At 45.6% G+C, this 23,524-nt stretch overlaps 1 protein-coding gene across 2 annotated transcripts; it reads left to right on the plus strand.

Annotated features, from left to right (window-relative positions):
- The first annotated feature begins 1,741 nt into the window (after window positions 1-1,741).
- Window positions 1,742-23,021, plus strand: CLDN10 (claudin 10). 2 transcript variants are annotated; one of them, XM_040623862.1, is made up of 5 exons: window positions 1,744-2,036; window positions 8,778-8,939; window positions 9,028-9,109; window positions 21,995-22,102; window positions 22,690-23,021. In XM_040623862.1, exons 1-5 carry the CDS (start codon window positions 1,817-1,819, stop codon window positions 22,811-22,813), a joined length of 696 nt encoding a protein of 231 aa, XP_040479796.1. In that variant the 5' UTR covers window positions 1,744-1,816; the 3' UTR covers window positions 22,814-23,021. The 2 variants fall into 2 exon arrangements, with proteins under 2 accessions (XP_040479803.1, XP_040479796.1); XM_040623869.1 differs by lacking the exons at window positions 21,995-22,102; window positions 22,690-23,021 and adding an exon at window positions 9,459-9,715 and having other exon boundaries at window positions 1,742-2,036.
- Window positions 23,022-23,524: the final 503 nt, after the last annotated feature.

Genomic DNA, 23,524 nt, shown 5'->3' on the forward strand with positions numbered 1-23,524 from the left:
GGAAGACACAAAGAGACTGTCAAACAAGGCCAGAAATAAGGTACAAAACCAAAATTTGTGTGATTTTGGATTTCAGGAAACTCCATAGGGAATGTCCTGGTTCATGACTTTCGCGTTTTCTGAATAGTAAACTGGGTTAGAAATTGGCAGATCATTCAGAAAAGAAAACCTTTCTAAAAGGCTGTCAACACAATACAAAACAAAAGCAGAACACATGCACTGAACCCCATGGGCCTGAAGTTGTAGCATGAACCGAATACTATCTCAAGAAATGGAATAATTGGGCTGAGTGTGGAGCCTGTCCTAATGGTCTCCAACAGTCCTTGCAAATGTAAATTTTGATGATTCTGTAGTCCAACCTCCTCTTTTCTTCAAAGACATCTAATCACTTCTAATTTCATTCTGTACCCACTTGATAAAGCAAAAAGTGACAGGAGCACATTTATCGTGAATTGTTGAATCACTATATTGTACATCTCAAACTAATATTAACACTATGTTAATTATACTGGAATTAAAATTTAAGGAAAAATATATAGATATTAAGAAAAAAAGTGACAAGGAGGAATTGAGAAACTCTTCACAATGAGTGAAAGTGTGAAACAGAGGGTTAGCAACTAGCTTTATTGTAGAGGACTGATTATAGGTTTTAGACCTTTGGTTACTTTTGGCAAGAAGTGAATCCTGAAAGCTAAGAACTGCAAGAACTTTAAATGGACAAATAATAACCCCATAGTAAAGCCAGTGTCTTTGTTCTCTCATTCATGCCCAGATTTGTGACCTCAGAAACTGAAAGGACACCCTGATCTTAATGTTTAACTCGAGACAGAAATGAAGAAATGAATGAGTTTATTCTTCATTTAGGTGCAAAAGGTGGTAGTCCTAAAAAAAGGTAGAACAAGATACAGAAAAGTTTCCACTGTGACAGAGCCATCAGCTGGTAGAGCAGACTCACAGAACTGGGAGCTTGGCGGGACCATACAGGGAAAATGTCTTAAATGCATAGCCTACGGGTAGTGCATTAGCACAAGCAGGCCGGCTTTGTGGCTGGAACACTCAAGATCGAAATTGCAACGAAGGCTCGATGGAGCTTGTGCTCTCCATATGCTGCTGTCTTGAATTTAGGCCTGTGCCACACGCGTCTTTACAATGACTTTCTGCATATCACGAGGCCAAAAGAACTGTAGGATTTTAGGGCAAGGCCAATTTCAAGCCCAGAACTGCCGTCATCCCTCGGTGACAGGCTGAACAGGGTCACGCTAACGAGCGTAGCATGAAAACCTTTAGAGTTCAGCAAGCCGAGGGCTGCGGCGTGATCAGGCTGTGTCCTTTCGGAGCTCACAAAAGGCTTTTTCTGCTCCGCTTTTACACTCTAGAAGCCAAGCTATTTGCCAGGGGTAGAGCGGGGGAGGGGGAGGGGAGGGAGAAGGGGAGGGGTGAGGGTGGGGGTGGGACGCAGCAGGTTGTCCACATCCTGCTGCCAGTCTGTCCCACAGTGTAGCTGCTCTCCACGGTCCCGGTCCCGAGATACGGGGCCTGCGGGCGAGGGGAGCGCAGGCCACATTTCCCCCGACGTCGGGCGCCGGGCCAGCTAGCTGGAGAGAACCCGGGCACCAAGCTAAGAGCTCCCCGCCCGCCCTCTGTGCCCGGGAGTGGGCGTCCTGTCCTCCGGCCCAGTGCGCGCCCCCTAGCGCCTGTCCGCGGACGGGGCGGGACGGGGCGGGGCGGGGGCGGAGGCGGAGCCGCGGGGCCGGGAGCGCGGGGGGTCGTAGCGCAGAGTGGGAGCTAGAGCGCGAGCGCTGCTGCAGCGGGCGGCATGGCTAGCACGGCCTCGGAGATCATCGCCTTCATGGTTTCCATCTCGGGCTGGGTGCTGGTGTCCTCCACGCTGCCCACCGACTACTGGAAGGTGTCCACCATCGACGGCACGGTCATCACCACCGCCACCTATTGGGCCAACCTGTGGAAGACGTGCGTTACCGACTCCACGGGCGTCTCCAACTGCAAGGACTTCCCCTCCATGCTGGCGCTGGACGGTCTGCATCCCCTCGGCCCCTGCCCCCGGCCCTCGCTCCTGCCCGGCCAGGCAGCGGGGCGCCCTCTTGGCCCCACAACCCTCCGGCGGGACTCCCCGGCCGGACCCCTCCGAGGCCAGGGCCCACTTTACCCCCAGAGCCTGAGGGAGCCGCGAGAGCCCTCATGCCCGTCCCCGCCGTGCCCAGACGCGTGTACCGCGGGGCGCCTGCCCGAGCCCGGCACCCCGGGGCGGGAGAGGGGGCACACCTGGGTGGGCGACTCGGGCGTGGGGGGGGGGCGGAGGGAAGCACCTTTGCAGTCCTGAGAGTAGAGGACACAGTTGCGGGATCCCCATCTCTCGGGGACTGTTAGGACACGGAGTCACGCTTGTCTCCTTCACCCAGCACTCTCCGAAAGAGCTGGATCCTGATTAAAGTGGTATCATCCACTTGTCAAAGCCAAATTTGCTTGTCCTGAACTCCCTTTAACTATTTTGTTAGTTCTTTTAAAAGTAGGCAAGGGAAAAAGTAACATATTGCAGGGAGTGTCATCCCATTCTCGCCTCCCCCCAGACCCCCCAAGAAAAAAACAACCCCATGCGTCAACAGATGTGTCCTCCTGGGCTTTAATGCGCCGTCCAAGTTTTAGGCAAATAAATAGCCCTCGCCTATGCTGCCGTGGGTAGAGAATCCTGGCTAGCAAGAATCTTGTGCTAGAGACTGCCAAGGTCTGGGCCCCTGCCTCCCTCATCTGCTCTCCGGCTCTCTGTCCTGTTGTTCTTTTGCAGATTGTTTTCTCCATCATTCTTTTTAGTTGGGTTCTGTATGGCATTGCATTAGAGCAACAGGTGGACGGTCACATAGAAAACTGGCTCTGTTTTAGTTTCAAGAGAACAGTACATGTCAACCCAGTTACAATGACTGCTCAAGTTCTAGGCTCATTTCTTCAGGATTTTACAGCACATGACTAAATAGATCCGGGCATAAAGTTAAGGATAGTCATTTGCATTATCTCTAGTTTTGAAGTGTTTTCTTTCCTTCTCTAAAAAAAACTTTATTATTCCATGTCGGGTTTTTATTTGCATAGCTGATTCAATAAAAGACATGAATTGCCCTAAGATGGTGCTTGCCATGAAAAGCAAACTATTGCTCAATGTGGATTTGATGGAACCTCCATATACGGGAATATGTGCTTGGTTTTAGATGGGTGACACCCAGGTCTTGGTCCTGTTGTGTAGAAGAAGTAGCTGGGACCCTGTTGATCCCCCAGAATTACTGTTGAATTTCCTGTGCTCTGCAGAGCGCACATTCAGGTAGACGCTTTGAACAGGCAGGCTCTTGTTTCTGTGGTTTACATTCAGGACTTTGGGATTGATGGTTACTGTCCTAAGTGCACTCTTCTGCTGTTAACGGTGTTGTTACCTGAGATAGCTTGTCAGATACGTCCGCTTCCTTCCATAAGACAGCTGGGGGACGCGAGAGAGGAGTGAGAAATAAATGCTCTGTGATGAGCGTTGGGGTGCAGAATGGTGAAGTTGTCACATTATGTATCCGAGGTGAGGGTGGAGTTGGCATGGAGACTTGGGGGCAGGTTGGGTAGTGAGGAGGGAGGAGGGCATAGCCCTCAATATGAGGCTTTGGAGGGAGTTGAAGATGGAGAAAAGAAAGGAGGAGTGACATTTATCTACAACCCAACTTGCAAAATGACCTTTCCTGTTTGCGCATGTGTCTAGAAAATGCCTTTAAAATACACAAATGACTTCATACTCCCTGTTGTTCTACAGTGTTTTAAAATCAATAACGTAGCTTTCCAAGCCAGGACATATAGAAGTAACTCTTTTTAACAACTGCATCGTATTCGTAGTCTGGACAGACTGGTTTGTTGAACCACTTTCTCATTGTTGGACAATGGACTCTTTCCAGCATTTCGTTGTTGTCAGTGCTGTACTGAAAATCTTCATATTCATCTCTTTGTGCACGTGGGTAGTTCTGTAAGGTAGATTCTGAGAAATGGTACTGTCAGGGCAGCAGGTGATACATTTGAACGTTCAGTTCATACTGCCAGATTGTAGTCCACCAACGACCTATGAGAATGCCTGTCTCTGCGTTCTCACCACTAAGTTTTTCATCCAGCATCATGGGTGACATAGTATCATGTTATCATTTTCATTGGTATTTCCCTAGTTTTTACCAGTGATTTTTACCATCTTAATCATGTATTTATTGACCATGTTCTTTCTCTTTCATACATTGCCTGTCTGTATCTTTTTTTTTTTTTTAAGATTTTATTTATTTATTTGTCAGAGAGACATCCAGTGAGAGAGGGAACAGAAGCAGGGGGTGTGGGAGAGGAAGAAGCAGGCTCCCAGCAGAGGAGCCCGATGCGGGGCTCCATCCCAGAACGCCGGGATCACGCCCTGAGCCAAAGGCAGACGCTTAACGACTGAGCCACCCAGGCACCCCCTGCCTGTCTATATCTTATGCCCACAGTCTGTTGTTTCCTCTAGATATAAATGATTTTTTAAAAGATTTTATTTCTAAGTATTCTCTGCACCCAATGTGGGGCTCGAACATACAACCCTGAGGTCAGGAGTCGCAGGCTCCACCAACTGAGCCAGCCAGGTGCCCCTAAATGATTTTTTTTAAGTTTATTTCTTTATCCACGTGATCTCTACACACAGCATGGGGCTCAAACTCACAGCCCCGAGATCAAGAGTCTTCTAATTGAGCCAGCCTAGAGCCCTTAAATGGTTTTGTTTTGTTTTTAAATTCTGGATGTTAGTCCTTGATTTGTTATGTTTGTTGCAATCTTAGCCCATTGCTTGTCTTTAAATTTATGGTGCCTTTTCTTATATAAAAACTTTGAACTGTGTATATGATCAAACTTAATTACTTTCTGCCTGCTGCCTCTGCCTTTTGCGGCTTAAGAAGGCATCCCAAAGTGATAAACCTTACTTTTCTGACTCTCTCAGAATAGCATTTGGGGGGTTTAATCACACAGCTTTGTTTTCACGTAGAGAGGAGTTGATCGCCCCTCCTGCAAGCTCACCTGCCCAGAGCAGGCCCCTCTGTAAGCTGTCCGCTGTGTATTCCCCAGGGAACCACATCTGTTGGATGCGGTAGGTGACCTCTGAGGCAGGTCCAGCCAACATCACACTGCACATTGGACTTCCTGACACTACTCTGAAGTGGCAGAGAAAGCTACATTACTAACATAGGCCTTGGTGACCACAGGCCTAAGCAAGCCAGTACCCCCCTTAAACCAGACAGAAGCTCTAGATTGAAGAGAATCCAAGAAGGAAGAGAGAAGGCTCACAGCTCTCTCTAGTCTTAGGTGAAAGAAGGAGCTTCTTGGATGCAGATGATGGAGACATTTTTCTGAATTTTCTACATGAGGTCAAAGCTCTGATTCCTTATCCTCAGGGGGGTATCATTGTAACCCCCCATTTTCCTTATAAGGAAAATGAGGCCAAGAAAAGCTATGTGTATAGATTTAATTTTATGTTAAGATGCCAGCTTCCAAGTTCTGCTTAGAATCCATATTAGTGTGATGGAAAGGAAGCTTTGGTGAGTTTTACCACTCACCAGACACTGTATTGTTCATCCTGTGAAGGAAGTGCTGTTATCCCTGTTTTACAGATGAGAACACTGAGGCTTAAGAGAGATAAGGTCATGTAACCAAGACACACAGAAGGTAAAGAAGTAGAAAATCCAGAGCTGAGCCTCAGAGCTCATGCCTTCTTCCCATTCCACTCTTCTTTCAGAGGATTTGCAAAAAGGACACAAAGCTACCCGTGTAAGAAAAGCACATTGTTTTTTCTCCCCTCTCTCCAGCAACTAGCTGGGGTGCAGCTAGGGAGTTGTCTCCACCAAGTGGATGTTTTCATTTTTGCTCGTTTGAAATGGAAAATAAGGTACACATCATTTGAAAATCACTTAACTTTTAAGGGACACCTTGAAGGTTTCCTCCAATGGAATTCATGAATTTAAAGTCCCTGTATTTTACTAATTGAAAATTTCACGGTTGAACAAGCTAGTGATTTCGGTTTCTCGCCAGCTCCTATTCCTTTCAAAGCACCGCTCGAACTTCATCTGAGAATCACTTTCAGCCAGGTTGTTTTTAGTACATGCCATCTATTTTTGTTAGTGGAAATGTTTGCCATTTCTTCCAAGAGAGTGAACTATAAATTATACTGCAGAGAACTTCTAAGTAAATATGTTCATGCCTCAGCACTTTAATGTGTTAATTAGCTATTAAAGGTGTCAGTAAATTAGACCTGTCAAAAATAATGGCCTCCTTGACTAGGTTTTACTACCACTTCACTCGATGGTGTTACTTATAAGTTTTGCCCTCTGGAACTGTTAAAGAGCAAGGTTGCAGAGGTCTGCCTTGCAAAAGATAAACTCTTGAGTTTGTTGGAAGTCACCTAAGGCCCACATCTGTGGGTGTTTTAAGGACCGGTAGCCCCGAATTTACACAACCCAGGCTTACCAACACCTGGATTCCATCTACAGCCAGCAGCCAGGGGGTGTTTTATCTTGTGGAACCCCAATCCGTGTTTCAGAAAATCTGGCCAGAGATGGTGCTGGTCAGGTGCCTTCCTTTGTGCGTGCAGCAAGGTGGCAGGTGGCCGCTGCTGCTGGAGGCTAGAGACAGGTACCTTTCTCTCCAGGTCAGGTTTCTGGTTGGTACTGAGGAAGGACCCGAGCACAACAGAAATGGTATTTCTCCTCTCCTGCGCGTGCCAGGAGATCAGTCCTGCTGCAGGCCTGAGGGCTGAGGCAGGAGAACAGAGTGAGAACCTCAGAAAGAAGTATTACGAGTCAACGGTTGGATAAAGTATAAAGACTACTGGTATTTTCATATTAAGTCATATGAAGGATAATTCACCAGCCTGAGATTCTTAGCACCATTTACATCTGGGAAAACGCATTCCATGTTCTCAATGATCAGAGTGTAGGATTTAGCCTTTTGCCAGGCTCCTGCTTTTTCTGTTCGTAAAGCCTATACGATTCCTAAAGTAAATGATAACGTTTACTAGGATAATTTTTATGCATATATTATAGAGGGTACCTCTCACACGTACTGTTTTGTCTGCTTAGTGACAGCAGTGAGTCAGCTAACATACCTCGAAACCAGAGATTACAATAAATGTCCAAAAAATAATGAAACTGCACTGTCCCAGGAGCTCTGGTGGTAAATGATGGGCCCGTTGTGGTTAGCTTGGTAGATGTTCTTTAATCTTTCGAGGGACTAACAGCCTTCCTCTCTGTCTGTGCTTCTGCCTGTCCCCTGGGTCTGGCTGGAGGACTGAGAGTTGAAATTTTTAAAAAACCTGGGTCAGTCTTTGGCAGCAGAGACCCAGATAGCCCTGCGGCATGATTATTGCTGCCGAAATAAGCCTCCTTTATCCTGTTGAGCTAATAATAAATTTGTGTTGCTGTTTTTGATAGCCTCAGCACCAGTGGAACAATTTTGTCCCTGGAAGTAGTTCACACTGTCCGATAGAAGATCGTTGTCACTGCTGACTACATTCGTGGAGGCCGAAATTTGTTGCAGTGAAACAGAGCATCTTTTGAGTACTTGTCAAAATGGATCCCAGCAATAGGATTGAGACTTAAAATTTCATTTCAAAGGAACATGGGCTGGAGGGGACTTGTCAGCATCACTTCTTGAACTTATAATTACTGTAGTCTTAGAATTATTATTTATTGTAGGCTTTGCCCGAACACTAACAATAAATGACTTGCTGCCTTTATGAGTTTTTTTAACTTAAAAAATTTAATTCCGCATGTAAGCCCGATGTACACGCATGCTCATTTACTCAACAAACATTTACTTATGCCTGGTGTACGCCGTCACTATTTCAGGTTGAAATATGGCACTGTTTCAGGCTGAAATGAACATGACTTTAGGTGTTAAAAGTTTATGGGTTCAAATTCTATTAATTTAAAATTTGTTAGTGTCTGGACAAAAGGATTTCGAAGTTTACCCCCACCTTGGTTCTGCAAGTAAGAATAGGTGGTTAGGAAAGTGGGCGGTGCCAGAAGATGATCAGACAGCCCAATAGAACGAGGTTTTCAGGTGCTTGGAAAGCATCCATTTATATCTACACAGTTAATTTCATAATGATGGAATATTCTTTTAGTAAACAACCCTGCTTTTCTAAACCCAGTTTTACTCTGTGTGCCCGGAAAATAACAAAATGTCATTAAAATACTTCTTGATTTAGACTCACCATGGTTTATGATGGTTTTCCAGTTGGTCTCATTTCTACCCTTTCACTAATATCGGAATGCTGTGCTGCCCAATTATAAATTTTATAATGTCAAAACTATTGAAACATCTATCTGAAAGGTCCAACGTGCAAAGGAGAAGGAGGGTTGAGATAGTGGCAGGCGATGTTTCTTACGGAGAAGGATTTTGTAGTCAGAGCTGGATGCAATCCGTTTCAGCCTCTTACTGACTCATCTCTGGTGTATCCTATGCCCTCGGCGCCTCCGTGTCCTCACCCGTGAATGCGGGAATACCAACACTCAAAGGAGCGATCCTGAGCATTACGCACACGCCGATCCTGGAAGCGTATGACGTAGAACAGGCACTCCATGTAGATGAATTTGCTTTCCCTGCTTGCTTGTCTTACGATGATGGTTATTTTTTCAGAAACAGAGCGATCATTCGGAAGGACAGTGCAAAATGGGGATTTCTCCCTGGCCAGCCACATGTTTTCTGTTAATGTAGATGACCTATTCTAATTGCAGGTTATATCCAGGCATGTAGAGGACTTATGATCGCTGCTGTCAGCCTGGGCTTTTTTGGTTCCATATTTGCCCTGTTTGGAATGAAGTGTACCAAAGTCGGAGGCTCAGATAAAGCCAAAGCTAAAATTGCTTGTTTGGCTGGGATTGTATTCATACTGTCAGGTAAATAGTAACTTTCTCCCGAACAAGGTACTTCACGATGTTGATGAAAGGACACTAATCACAATACCTTCCTTCTGATACTTTGTAGGGTTGTGCTCAATGACCGGTTGTTCCCTGTATGCAAACAAAATCACAACGGAATTCTTTGATCCTCTCTTTGTTGAGCAGAAGTAAGTACTCTTCTCAGTCTGTCTTTTTCTAGCTTATAGGAAGCGTACGCAAATTAATCTTCTAAATTAAGATACATAAATTCCTTACACGGCGCATGAAAGTGAGACACGCTGGTCAATAGTATTTGATGACATCATGTCAGGAGTAAACACATTCTGTGCTACGTTGGCAAAAGATGCATTTAATCACTGCATTGGTGTCACACAGCATCGTCTCTAAAAAGCTCAAGGCATAGGATTTAAAATTCTAAACTTCACCCACTGGACATCATTCAGTCGGGGTCAAGTAGAGGAAAAGTGGAAGAGAGGTGTGAGGTGGGGAGGAAAGAACGGTGCTGTGTGATAACAGGAAATGGAGAGCTGGCCTCGACGGATGTCCTTCCAGATTGATCCGTGCAGCTGCTGGTGTCGGGGCCGGGGTCCATCATGGCGTCGAACACCGACGTGGGAACTGCGACCACGCTCCGGAAGATTAGAGATCTGTAAACGAAGGATCGGTTTTTTCATTTTTAGTTAGCCTTTTAAAGTAGCTCCTTGACAAGCTCCACCTAATAAACCTTTATTTAAAAAAAACAACTGTAGGCGATGCAGGGTTTTTAAAAAAGGCTCACGTAGCGGCACAGACGGCCCCCCGGATGTGACCGGGCGGGGCTGCAGGTGAACGCTTCTGCATTTGCAGACGCCTTTGTTGGAGGTGGTGGTTTTTTCCCTGGGCTATTGCTTTTTATAGTTTCCCTGGGCTTATTTCTTTGCCTTGGGAAGACCCCAGGGATACCAAATTAGAAATAATAATCCACGCAGTATTTTGTCTTCCACGAGAATATACACACGTGCCTCTGTAGAAAGCCACATCTGTAAGATTGTGCATAGCGAGCAGGCGGGCTGGTGATGCTCTTTCAGTCTTCAGGTCAAGTGTTACAGCATTTTTAAAAAGTAGTCACTAAAATTGCTGGTCAGGTATGCATTCCTTTTTTCGGGTGGATTTAAGAATCTTCAGGGAACTGATTTTTTTACTTCTGTCTCTAGTATCTTCTATTCATAAATAATAGATGCTTATATAATGAAATGTAATGATCGTAGTAGCTAATACATGTTGAGACCCTACCATGTACCAAGCAGAGCATTGCAAATATTCTTCTTTCGTTTTATTTTATTCTTGCAACAGCCTTAGAAAGTAGGCTCTCTTGGTGTGACCTTTTTTGAATGTGTGCAGTTAATGTGCGCAAGGGAACCTGGACTAAACCAGTACCGTCTGATTGGACCAGGAGTCAAACCAGGCATGCTTGATCTAAGACGCATGGTCTATAATGCTCAATTGCATAATTTTTGTGACCGTATATGCTGTATATATTTTTCATCTCCAGAGGTTCTTTTGTACGTTTTTAAAAACTATTTTAAATTTTATTAAATGGGAAACAAAAATAACTGTTTTAGACCCCAGTATAATTTTTACTCCCCTGCCTATGTTGGAAAAATGTGTTGATTTATACGTTTTCTCCTAACTAATGTTTGATAATGAGATTTGTGCGGGTGTACTGGACACCAGACATTGAGACGAAAACTGAGACCGTGCTCCTGAAGATAGGAAGCATGTTAATGATATTCAAATGAAATATAATTTTCATTATATGATACATTTTTATTTCAGATCCTAAATATATGACAAAACTGTATTTCTCATGGTTTATTTTATTCAAGACATTGCTCATTTCTCTGGATTATGTGTTCTACATTTCTGTCTTTATTTTCCTGACCGTTATTAAGGATGTCTTTGTCAGAATCTTAAAAATCATTTTTGTCTTTCCTCAAAAGCTCAAGGCTATTCATATGTGCCCTGTAACTTAAGCCTGTCCTTTGTGTGATTTTTTTTTTCAGTGCTTCCTATATTCTCAGTCACCTAATTCAGTTTGGTGTCATTGGAATTTCTGATTTTCTTTCAGATTTTGGTTAAACTCAGTTCAGTGATTATGGACTCTGAGAGGTTTTCCTCATTTCCACATTCTTGGTGCAACATTGAACTCTCCCATTCCCCCTAATGACCTGTCGGCATTCCTCTCCCTACCTGTGTCTGCTCTGTCTACATTCTCATCTGTAAAATCAGGATCATAATAGCACTCTGCTCATCGGGTTAATGTGAGAATTCGGAGAGTGTGTATATATATATATATATGCTTAGAACTGATTAGAAGAGAGGAAACACCATGTTCCCTATTACTGGATTGTGTCAGGTATTATTAAGATTGCTTTTCAAATTGTGTGTAGTATTTAAGACGTGGCTTATCTTTATAGATGTTTTTATTAGCTCGTTGCTGAAGTGACTTAAAAATATAACACCTGCAATTTGGCAATTTACCTGTGTAATTAAAAACACAAGAGTGAGGCACTTTTTGAAAAGCAACAGGGCTTGTAAATCGGTAATATTTACAAATAACAGGCCCTTCACACAACACACTGAGAGAAAATATAAACTTTATGAATTAAAACCTCTGCATATCAAGAACACGTTAGCTCCTTGAGATAAGAGCTCACTCACGTCGGTATCTCTGGCAGTGCCTTGCACAAAGGTATAAAATCCATTCGGATGAAGGAATTTTCAAGGCCTGAGAGTTGTAAATGTGATCAGATTCTAATTACCCATCATGGTAGAAAAGAGGCATAAAGGTGACAGGTGACATCTTCAGGAATTCACAGGCCTCCTTGAAACAAACCCCCTTTCTCTAAAAGTCAACAAATCAACTCACTTGGCTTCATCTATTTTCCTTTTATCAACACCTTTAGTAGCGGACAGAGCTGAAAATTAGAAAGATTTAGAAGCTAGAAATTGGCCATCCGCACAACACGAACTAATTCCATAGGTCGTAAAGCAGAATCTTTAAAAGCAAGATTTTGACTTGGTCTCAGCTGGGATTTACTAGCATTCACTCACCAGTGACTTTGTGCGTGAACTCAGGGATGTGTTGGAGAATCAAGGTTGAAGTCAGGGCAGCTCTAGCTGGGCTGGGAGTTGGAGGGTACGGCTGCAGGAAGGTTCTGACTTTCTTTGGTGAGAGTAAGTTACTTGAGGTCGGAAAACATGTACTCCATCGCTGTCTTATTTGCCTACCACCATGCCTGGTGAGTGAAATTCTTCTCTGTAGAGCTGGTCCCTTCAGGATTAGAGAAAGCTTTCTGTCGTCTCAGCCCACTGGGGAGAGGTGAGGGGAGAGAAAGAAGGCACACTCACTCTTCTCTTCCCATCCTTATCCCATAGCCCTCTTCCTAAAACCAGCTACTACCAAGTGACCTCTCTCCTTGCAGCCCTAGAAGGCTCGGCTGAGGCCCAGGCATGCGTGCCTTTGGCCGTTAGGAAGGCAATGAAAACAGCTGCGCTCCAGCTTCTATCTCGGGTGAGCAAATCGTAGCCATCCCACACCCGAGCCCTCAAATGCACTGGAAGACAGTCTGGACTCAGAACCTAGTTCTGTTGTTGTTGTTTTGTTTTTCTTAAGATTCTGTGCTATATTAATTGAATCTTCTCTGTGGATTTCCGGGACATTCCTATGTGAGGCCCACCTTGGTGGTCTAAGTTAGAAACACATGACTAAGCTCATTAACAAAGTTCCTGTGCCATTCCTACTATGTGCAAGGAACTCAGTAGGCACAGTATTGGTGAGAAAAAACGAGTGGCTTTGAGTGTAGCTGGAGTAAAGGTCAAGGCCAGAGCCACTGGAACAGCATCCTGCTGTCTGCTCAGTGGCTCTGTATTCTGAAACCCTTCCTCTCCCTCCACCTGTTTGGGGATTTCTTTCTCCCAGGCTATGGTCACTTGACACAATTGCAGTTCTTTAAAGAGTTACATCTGACTGTCGTCATGTTCTGCCCTTTCCCCATTTTGTTTGCTTTTGTTTTGCTTCTTTGCTTCCATTCAGGTTGTGATTATGTTTCATGACTGTAGGATGGGCTCGTGCAAAGCCTTCAAAACGATTTCCCAACTCTTTCGTTTGAGCTATTGCAAACGAACTTCCTCCTTTTTATTAAACTAAGACCGACCAAATCCAAAAAAATTCTACCTTCCTGCAAGTTTATGGTAACCGGTACCCCCTAGCATGATTCATCCTACCAGGGGGATGAAATTTAATTCAGTTATTCCCACCCCCACTTTGTTGTCCAAACCACGAACTTCCTAAAGGTCTTGATTTGTTTTCTTAAATAAACTGTTCCAAGTAAGAATTTATTGACACAAAGAAACTTCTTTTCAAATCCGTGCAAGCTTGGAGCATTGAACCAATTGCCCTAATTGAGGAAACAGGGCGTTGTAATCTTAGATTTATTTTCTTTTAGTATATGAGATTTATTGTTGGCTCAGACAGTCTCACATTTGGGCCTTATCCTCCAGGCTTTTCTGTTATTTTCAGAGTATTTAAAACCATAGATGTATTTATCTCTAGCACTCATTCCTGGCATATACTTAGTTTCCACTTTAGGATTTAAGCTTTACTCAGGTAAAGTGTTTTCACCTTTGTGGTTATTTAGTCGTTAGAAATAAACAGCTGTCTGTTCTCTGATAAATTCTCTCCTTCTTGTTATCTGTCCAGTTCAACGAACAAGGGATGATTCAGGGCGTACCTTTCTAAATTACACATTTTCCTGGGTGAAGCTGAAAGGAATATCGATCTCACTACGTGACCTTGCCAAGATATTTGACTTCTGTCTTTTGTCCTTATTATAATTTAATGAATTATGGGTGGTTGTTTACTTAAGCTCACTCCACTCATGAGATTATTTGGAGAGTGAATTCATGTTGGTAAACAGCGCACAGATTCTTGGATAAGGGGCTCACAGATGTGCCAGATATTAAGAGCAAAACAATCTGGCGGTTAAACATTAAGAAGGGCTGTTCTGTGCCTTCGCTGCGTTCAGTGATGGCCCAGGCCGCTTCACATCACCACGATGGCTCTGATGCTTCTGTGAGGCTAGCATGTCTTAAAAACACGCTGGGACACCAAGTGCCTGGCAACTGTGTTTTGTTTTTAGCGACTGGCACGTTGAAGTCGCCATTCCTGCCAGTTTGCCATGCTGTCTGGTGACTCTGCTCCCCCCACTCCCCGGCCCCCTTTCCCTCTCCTGCTCACATACTGGCTAACTCCTGTTTACCCTGCAGGACGTGGTGCGTTCTGGGGGAGGTGCCCCCTGCGTGCTCCTGTGTGTCGCACGCACTACTGCTCCCGCTCCCAGGCCTGACCAGCAGCATCTCCCAGCAGAGAGCACAGCTTGCTGATGTGGGAATCTCTTGTCCCTAGCCCACACACCATGACATTTGCAGCAAGGATGGTCTGTCAGCAGTGGTGTCTGTCTGTCTGTCTGCATCTCTCCTGGAGTGGAAAGACTGAGTACGCTTGTGGAGATAGGCTGAAGGGAGCGGGGACAGTATACACGTACTGTTTCCGAGTGAGATCCAGGATCTCGTACCTCCTGGCTGCCTGGGAGTAAACCCCAGCTCTGCCACTTGTCGTGTAACCTCGAAGAAGTTCCTTATCTTTTCTGGGTCCTGTGTTCCTCATCTGTACCGTGGGGATGATAAATAAACAGTGGTTTAGAACCATGCATCACACGTAGTAAGGACTCAGTAAACGTTGACTCTGATTCTTAAGGATACTGACCCTTACGCAGGGTACCTGAATGTGGCAGTTCGTTACTTTACGTCGTATATTGAGGTTGGCCACAGAGAGATGGATCTTGAAATGTTGGGGACATTGAAATGATCACCGTGGTAAGACGTAGGCTCGCAAAGAGAGGGCAGGTTTGAAAGGGACCTAGCATGGAACCATTTGAAAGAAATAAAGCTTGAGTAATTTCTTCTTTCTTTCTGATCACCTCGGTCATAGCGTTGAGTTAGAGACGTGCAACTGCTTGAAACTGTCAAATGCATAGACACTCTAGAGACCCTTCTCCTGAGCCCCGTCCTATGTACTTCTCCCCCAACCCCTGGTTGACTCTGAAATGCTTTCAGGCAGCCTGTGGAGCGTTCTGGATAAAATGTGGGATACACTTTTAATGGACCCAGGCGTTTGGCTGCAAGTTCATCTGTATATTTTTGTCTCAACACAAACAAATACGCGCACCCCCTCCCCTGCGCACGCGGATTCTTGACCTGCTCTCCGCAGTGCGGCCCGTGCCCTTGGGCTCCAGGCAGCACCGATTGTTTCAGGAATTTCCTGTCTGGAAGCACAGCCCCCTCTGCAGGGTCCACTCTGCAGACTTCACAGTGTGTGCGCAAACTTGTTACCGAGCCTACCCTGAGCATGAGGACTCAGCACATCGTTTCTCTCTTGAAATCAAAGAAAGCCCAGGAAACCCCCCAGCTGTCCATATGTGTGGGGCTCAACGGCATGGACGCGGCCCAACAACAGATTTGGGGTTTTTTTGTTTTTGTTTTTTTTAAAGATTTTATTTATTTGTCAGAGGGGAGGGGGACACAAGCAGGGGGGAGTGGCAAGCAGAGGGAGAAGCAGGCTCCCCACCTGGGATCGTGACCTGAGCCAAAGGCAGGTCCTTAACCAACTGAGCCACCCAGGTGTCCCAACAGCTTTGTTTTCGAGTTGAACTATGAAACTTTAGGGACAGGAGATACTTCTTTTAGATCGTAAGTTACTTTGGCTAATATTATATTAAGTTACACTGTGGATTAGTTTTTTCAATTTCCCTGAACACTTGGCAAGAATTGGACTTCTGTAAAGATACTGTGCACTTTACAGGCCGTTGGAGGGGATGGTGGCAGATAGGCTGAGAGGCAGGTTTCTGAGTTAGATCTCTGCTCGGCTCCTGGCCTCATCCTTGCTCCTCTGGGACCTTGAGGGAGATGCAGTTTGTCTGTCTGGATAGGAGTGCCAGTACTCCTACTTCTCCATGTTAAGAGGACCGAAGACTGTACCATATATTCACCACAGCAGCATGTGGTGGGTGACCAGTGAGTGTACCTGTTACTCCTATACGCCGCTTGTAGGATTCTGAAGGACCTTGCTGATAAATCATCACACACAGAAAGATCACGCATGCATGTCTGATTTAATCTGGCTGCAGAAGAGCAGTTTAGAATGGGTACCAACAAAAAATCAGTCTTTATTTTGGGTTTCCTACTGTGAGACTTCTCCATGCAGTTTCCATATTTAAGTGGGTGCTCGTTATTTGAGTTACCCCATCCTACTTTAGCCGGCACTTGGAAGGCCCCTGCTACTCCTTTGTAAGCCTCCTGGGAAGACGTGCGGGAGGAATCCTGTGGCACCTTGCAGGCAGTGGGAGAGAGCTGTTCGCTGAGGGGTTTGTGGAAGGAAACGAGACTAGGAGCAAGGTGGGGAGGCGCACAGGCTGGGCGGGCACTCCACAGCCCGTCCCAGTAGCTGGGCCCCCTGAAGAAGAGTGTGGAATGATGGGGGAGGGGACCATACCCGTAGAATACTTGTTCAATATAAAATCTGTTCATACACTTATACAGACCTTGGATTATATAAGCCTGTGAGTTGAAGAATGTTTACTTAGGTGGTCATCTTTAAAAGAGTGGCGTACCAGTGGAATTCAATTTAAAAGTATTTACATTGATAATATGTGGTATACTTTCTAAACTTGAAACTTGATGAGAGAGAGAGAGAATCGTCTCAGGTAACTGGAGTATTTGTTTTGGCTGCTATCACTCTTGGTGAAAATGAGGAGGACAATATGTTGGAAGAAATAGTCTTGGATGTCGAAGGCCTGGCCCCCAGCGCTGTGACCTTCAGCAAGGTCACTTCAGTCCTCCGGGGGTCTTAAAGGAGGAGACTTTTTTTTCTTCCTTCGCTACCCAGTTTTTGTGTCGTTTATGGGGCCGCTGCATTTTCTTTTTTTTCCAGTCCAGCGTGCCCTGATTTTCTTTACTACACTCACCTCTTTTTGTGCCGGGTGAGAAGACAGCCTGAGGGGAATTCAGAAGAAATTCCATACCCTGGAGCTCCTGAGCCGGGAGAAGGCACTGAGCCGGAGCGAGAGGAAACACCCTTCTCTGATACGACAACTAAGAAAGTCCCTTGCGCTGATTGTATTTTCTGATTGATAAAAACCTTTATTTAGCTCAAGCATACGTAAGAGGAAGAAGGAGTGGTGGTGACGATCTTGAGGTCTGGAATCACAGTTCTGGGCTTTAAATCCTGGTTGTACCGTTTACCGATGGGGGCCTGGGGCTTGGTTTAATTTCCCGGAGCTTCAGTTTCCTTATTTGTAAAATGGGATAGCGATACCTGTCTCTGGGGATTATAATGACATCGAAAGTAATGACACAAAGGAAGAAATCTCGACACACACACACACAAATCCTAGTACAGTGAGCTGCCATTAATAAATAGTCACTCTTGTGGGCATTTACTTGGACCACATCTCTGTGGATCTGGGAGAACAGATAATGTTTACTGGGCAAAAACGTGCTCTTCTGATGAGGCTGTTAAATTTCATTCCACTTTGTAGCCGTTATTTGCTTAATATCTGCCTATCCCCGCTAGACTCTGAGATCCTTGAGAGCACAGCTCTGTCTCTGTCGTCTGCCTCGAAACCCAGGATGGACACAATGCCTGGCATGTCGTGTCTGGGGTGGTGACCCGGGTAGGCTACACGAGCTCCCCGTGGATGGCAAATAAGTCGCAACAAGGGTTGGGATGCAAGGAAGATGGAAAGATTAGGTGCAAATAAGAGCTGTTCTCCATCCATGCCTCTGGATTACCATGTAGGTTACGGGGCTGAAATACGAGTCAAGGTGTGACATGATCAGAATTAAGGACCCCCGGTGTGGTCCTGGTTCTCTAGGGCCCCGGGCACAGCCAGGTGGCTGAGAATAATTTCACCCAGCAGTGCAGAGGACATTTGAATGCGTTCGATCTTTATGGTTCTTTTGGGGGGAATTTTTAAGCAATTAATCTCTGTTTTCAATTCTCTGGATAGAAGTAAAGTGTTCCCGTATTTACTAAATTTATTTTCAATGACGTAAGTGAATTGAAGTCAGGCAGCTTCTGATTAGTCCTATCATCTGAGTGGATTATTTGAGGTACTCTAAAAACGATGTTTTGATCCACGAACCCGAAGTTCTGTCCTCACCCTGACAATCATGGATCTGTCTGGTGCTAAGCAGATTTATAGCTTTTCAGAATAGTGAAAACACATCGGCGATCAAAACAGCCCGATAAAGAGGGCGTGCTCTGAGTGGGGAAGCTGGTCTGGGGCCAGGAGGCTATTGTTAAGGAAAGACAGACTTGGAACAGAGCATCTGAAATTTGGCGATCTTCTGAGATGTTGAAGTCAGCTTCTGAGCGTCACCAAAAACATGAAGAAAGATTTCCAGCAGATACTAAGCTTCCCAGTGAGTGTCAAAGGAGGCATGTTCTGGAACAAACTTGAGCGGTTATTATGTTGCTCTCTCTGTCAATCCCGCCTTTCGGAGTACCAGCCAGTTTTTGCCAGATCTCGCACGCTGATAGGTGTGAATTTGAGTCCCTGCTGAGTAAGTCAGCTCTGCGTGTCTTTCCACAGAATGAAGAAGAAAAAGTCTCTCTGAGGAATCATGAGTTTGTCTTATATTAAAAACTGGTTCGTGTATTCCTATTTTTAAATATATTTTCATTTTAAGTCAGTAAATATAGACTCCATTCCAAGAAAAATATCATTTCCATTTGAGTTCCTTGTGAATTCTGTCCAGGGACAAACAATAAATAGTACCAGCTTAGAGCTGAAGTCATTAAGAGACTCCGCGTCTACACTAGTGATTTTTAACAAGCTGGCTCTTGTGACTTGGTTCTTTCTCTTGCAAAGTTTCCAGATGAGCTTAAATGAGTATAAAGACACACGTCTCGACGTTTGGTCTGCCTGAGTAATTTATCCTCTGATTTGTGACGACGCCGTGTACACGTTTGCATGCTCCTGTGAGTGAATTCACAGTGCTGAGCCGTGCTTTACGATTTCTATCACCGTCACCCTTGACTGACCACTATTAATAATTAGAAGCTTATTTTTAATCGACCGTGGTACCCAGCACTGGAATCCTATTTTAGAAAGCTAAATATCTTTTAAGAAACACCTCAGACTTGCTTCTGGGGGTATTTACACGAAGCGTAATACAAAGGCATCGTTTCCAGCCTGAACTCTAGGAGGACAAAAATAGAGAAAAACAGGACGTGTCATTAACCAGTAATCCCCCGATAATGTCCTCCACGTAGAGATGTTCAATGTGCTCACTTCTGGCTGTCTTTGCAGGGACAGCACGACAGTGGGCATTATTACCGTAGGACTTGCAAATTTTTGTTTGTTTCTTTGTTGAAGGGGAGGGAGAGGGGGGGAAAGAAGCTCAAGCGGACCACTTCCAGCAAAGAGCCTGACGTGGGGCTCAGTCCCATGACCTTGAACCCATAACCTGAGCTGAAACCAGGAGTCGGACACTGGACCGACTGCGCCCCCCAGGCTCCCTAGGACTTGCAGATGTTTTAAAGGGGTCAGATGACCTGCACCTAACGACTGGGAGGCACCCTGCTTGTTTCATATGCATGATTGTGTTCAAGCATCATAGAAGGGCTGATTGTGGACATTTAGGATATCATCTAATGGAGGCATCTCTTACAGAACTGTGAATTTCACCAGCGGGGTCTGGGCAGCTGTTTTTCATGGGTGCTCCCGAGTCCTTTGGAGCCAGTTTTTGTGTGCAGACCGAAGGTGTTTTGTTCCGTATTGCAGCAATCTGTTTCTGCCCTCGCCCCTGATCAGAGCACTTGGAGAATTTCTTGGTTTCCAGAACACAGTTAGCACTCCAGTGCAGGATGAAGTGCTCACCCCTAGTTGTTCTGCTGCGGCTGCTCCTGGCTTCAGCGACCACCTGGGTTTCCCAGAAAAGAAGGGAGCCCGGGGCAGCATGCATCACGTACATCACCTCTTCCCAACTGCAAATGCAGGCTGGAAATTGCCACTGTAGCCAGACGCGCAAGTGAGCGAGTGCACTGTACGTTCCTAACCTTCTGTGAGTGTTGCTTCTAGCTTCCCCCAGCTGGTGGGCGGGGCCNCTCTTCCATTACCGCAGTGACTCAGGTCACACCAGAGAGCCTATCCATGCCCGGCCAGGAGTTCAGCCAGTGATGTGGCATGTAGAAACAGACGAGGCAAAACTCGGGATGGGCCCAGGCAGGACGTGCCCGCTGCTCTCCCCGGTGCAGGATGGCCCCGAGACCTAAGCCTGCCCCTGTGCCTGGCTCAGGGCACAGGCTGAGCAGGGAGCCAGCGTTGGCCCTGCCTTGCCCCTTGTCACCCTCACCTCTGACTTTCCTGTCTCAGCTCTTCTGTGGATTCTGCGTGACCAAAAGAGACCCCTCCCGCTTGGACTTCATTTTATCCCCATTAGGTTGGGGGTAGCGTCCTTCAGTCTTTGCCTTGTGATGGAAATGTATGGGCCAAAAAATCTTGAGAATCACTTCTTTATTAAAAAACAACAACAACAACAACAACCTATTCTTCACAAGAAGGATAGGCAAACATGAAAACACACAGCCCTGACATTTCGGTATAAGTTTGTCGTTCCTTATTTGTTTTTCTGGGTGAGTGCTCCTCTCCCGAAAAGATTTCCTCTAGTCCTCCACAGCAAAAAGTGATCTCCTTTTTTGTTCTCTGTAGCATTATTTGTACCTCTGAGTGGGCACCACCCCAAAGTAGGAGCTGTCTTGTGTGTCTTGTGAAGCTTTGTATCTGCAGAGTACTGCGGGCAGCCAGATAGCCATCTATCACTAAATGATGTTATGTGTTTATCTCCCACCAGATTGTGGTGATAAGCAAGATAGTGCGGTGTGTAGCACTGACTTTTTACAGGCCCTGGAGAGGAGGAAAAACTTAAAACTTTTTTCCCCCTCTGCTCTACTGGGTTCTCAGCTGGGCCCCTATATATTAGACAAAAGACAGGTATTAACAGGAGAAAAACAGAGTTGGTTAACATGTGCAGCGTGGAGATACGTAGGAGTACCCAGTGATGAGTAACTCAAAGGGCCGGTTAGAACTTGGGCTTATATGGCATCTAAGTAAAAGAACGGTAAGCTCAGAGAGAGGTGACGAGACCAGAGAAAAGGACTTTGAGCTTCTGGGATGGCAGATTGTGGGAAGGCAGGTCTGTGGGGGAACTAACGGAAGATAGGGCACGTTAGTCAAGGTTGTTACGAAGATCCCCCTGGTGCCCTTTGTGTGCCCCCCCCTCGGTGTACTGTTGTCTCTGGTGATTAACTTTTGTCCTTCCTGGTAGGCCGGGGGTGGGGGACACATCTTTATAAATTGATGTCCTGCTTTAAGGCAAATGGGGCGGGGCAGAGAGCTTTTCTTGTATCAGCTTCTCCGTTGTTGCCTTCAGCTCGAAATAATCCTCGTGCCCAAGCAGCCTGTTTGGAGGTGGCATATTCTGCCATCCGTCAACACCTCATACATGATTTGCAAATAAATGTTTATTGAATTGAGTTAAACTGAAAGCAGAGGCAACCTGCCATTTTCTAGCTGGAGTCTGCTAAGTCATTACCCTGTGCAGCGGACTAAATGATGGAACACACTGTGAGCTTCGGACAGGGCCCAGAGGAAAGATACCGGCTGAGCGGGGAGGCCTGGGCTCCTCAGCGGGCTTTGCTTCTGCTTTGCCTGCGGGGATCGCTGCTTCTTCCTTTCGGGAAGTCGGGGAGGTATAATCAAGTGATGGCTAGAAAAACACGTTGAGTGAAGTTGAAAGCACTATACAGATACAAGGTGTTATTATTCCTGTGCAAGCTTCAGTAGCAAACGTTTACAAAGAGCATGTGGCACGTGTTGGCTCGTTGGTCTTAAATACTGTTTACTCCCGAAATAAGTAAGCCTTAACGCTTGTGCAATCCGTCCTCACAGGTACGAATTAGGAGCTGCTCTCTTTATTGGATGGGCAGGAGCATCACTCTGCATAATCGGCGGTGTCATATTTTGCTTTTCAATATCTGACAACCACAAACCTCCCAGGTATGAGAGAGAGATAAAAATGACCCGTGACAATTATCACAGGTGGGGCAAATTACAGATCGTTCACACGATTCTTAGAAACGTCAAAACACTAGAATTGGTCAAAGTCGGGAATCTATAGCGAACGTAATCTTAAATACAATAAATACAGCGAACAGAATAAATATATAGTTAAAGTTAATTTCAAAAAACAGAGCTCACCCTTCTTACATTCCAGAGCCATTTCTGTGAGCTTTCTGCTTACTGGGGGCACATTCTTCACCGTGGCCTCACCGTTTTCACGTAGGCAGAAATTCCTGATGAAGGTCACTACGGTCCCCCGGGGCTCAGGAAGATGAGTTTTAAAAGAGAAAAACTGAACAGGTGAACAAGCCATGAATTTCTTCTGCTGAGATTCGCACTGACGCACTAACTGTTCAGAAATGACAGTGAGATATTTGGGGGGAGGGGGTGGCGCCAAGAGAGAAGAGAGAAAGCTCACTAACAGCAAGCAGGGGAAGTCTGAAACTTCGCTGGGACAGAAGCAGGGGGTAATGGTTTCTGTCCTCCATGTACAGTGGGACCCACCACACTGTTTTGCCTTGCAGAATGGGATACGCATACAATGGGGCCACGTCTGTCCTGTCTTCTCGGACAAAGTATCATGGCGCAGAAGGAGATTTTAAAACCACAAACCCTTCAAAACAGTTTGATAAAAACGCTTACGTCTGAAAAGAGCACTGCCGCAAGCTGTCTTGAGTTATTGTAAAAGTGAACTGTTCACCAAATGATCCCCCCCCCAGAGCCCTCCTCTAATTCACACTCTAAACTGTTTTTAAAACATGAATTTGGAGAATTTGCTGATCGTATGGATGTAAATGTTCTAATCATTTTCTGTTGTGGCTTTCTATAAAAAAAAATAAACAGGTTATTTACAGGATTTGTATATATTTTATACATTTATAGAACATGGGAAGTTTTCAGCACCAAGGGAGCAAGTATTTGTAATGGAGCCTCCTTGATCATTCAGACACGGCATTCTTTGTCCCCGTGCCTTGTTTCTTTTCCTTCATGTATTAAACGGAAGGTGTGTAAGGAGTGGTGTCTTGTGAACAGTGTGGGGGCAATCTGAGACTGTTCCTCAAAAGATGTGTGGGTTGAACGGACAGGTTACTGGCTGTGTCGCGATGACTTCCGGTTTCTTACACCTGTTTGTCGCCACTGTGATTCTCAGTGACAGCTCAAGGAAGGGCTAATGGGGCCAAGACATGGCCTGGCACGTCCGCCTTAAATAACTGCTTAGGCTCCTCTGATGCAGAAAGCAGATTCTGGGCTGGAGCGTCAGCACGAGCCTGGCCAGAGACGCTGCTCATGGCTGACTTTGGAGCCAGCCGAGGAAGGTGCCAGAGCCTGCGTGGCACCTGCCTCGCTCACGACCAATGG

The sequence above is a fragment of the Ursus maritimus genome, unplaced genomic scaffold (assembly GCF_017311325.1).
Source record: "Ursus maritimus isolate PB19 unplaced genomic scaffold, ASM1731132v1 scaffold_10, whole genome shotgun sequence".
NCBI classification, from domain to species: Eukaryota; Metazoa; Chordata; class Mammalia; order Carnivora; family Ursidae; genus Ursus; species Ursus maritimus.

Bases quoted from the DNA above. Each gene is read 5' to 3' on its own strand.
- CLDN10 (XM_040623862.1), top strand. From the start codon at position 1,817: ATGGCTAGCACGGCCTCGGAGATCATCGCCTTCATGGTTTCCATCTCG. The intron at 8,940-9,027 runs GTAAATAGTAAC...GATACTTTGTAG, and splicing joins GATTGTATTCATACTGTCAG to GGTTGTGCTCAATGACCGGT. The intron at 9,110-21,994 runs GTAAGTACTCTT...CCGTCCTCACAG, and splicing joins CCTCTCTTTGTTGAGCAGAA to GTACGAATTAGGAGCTGCTC.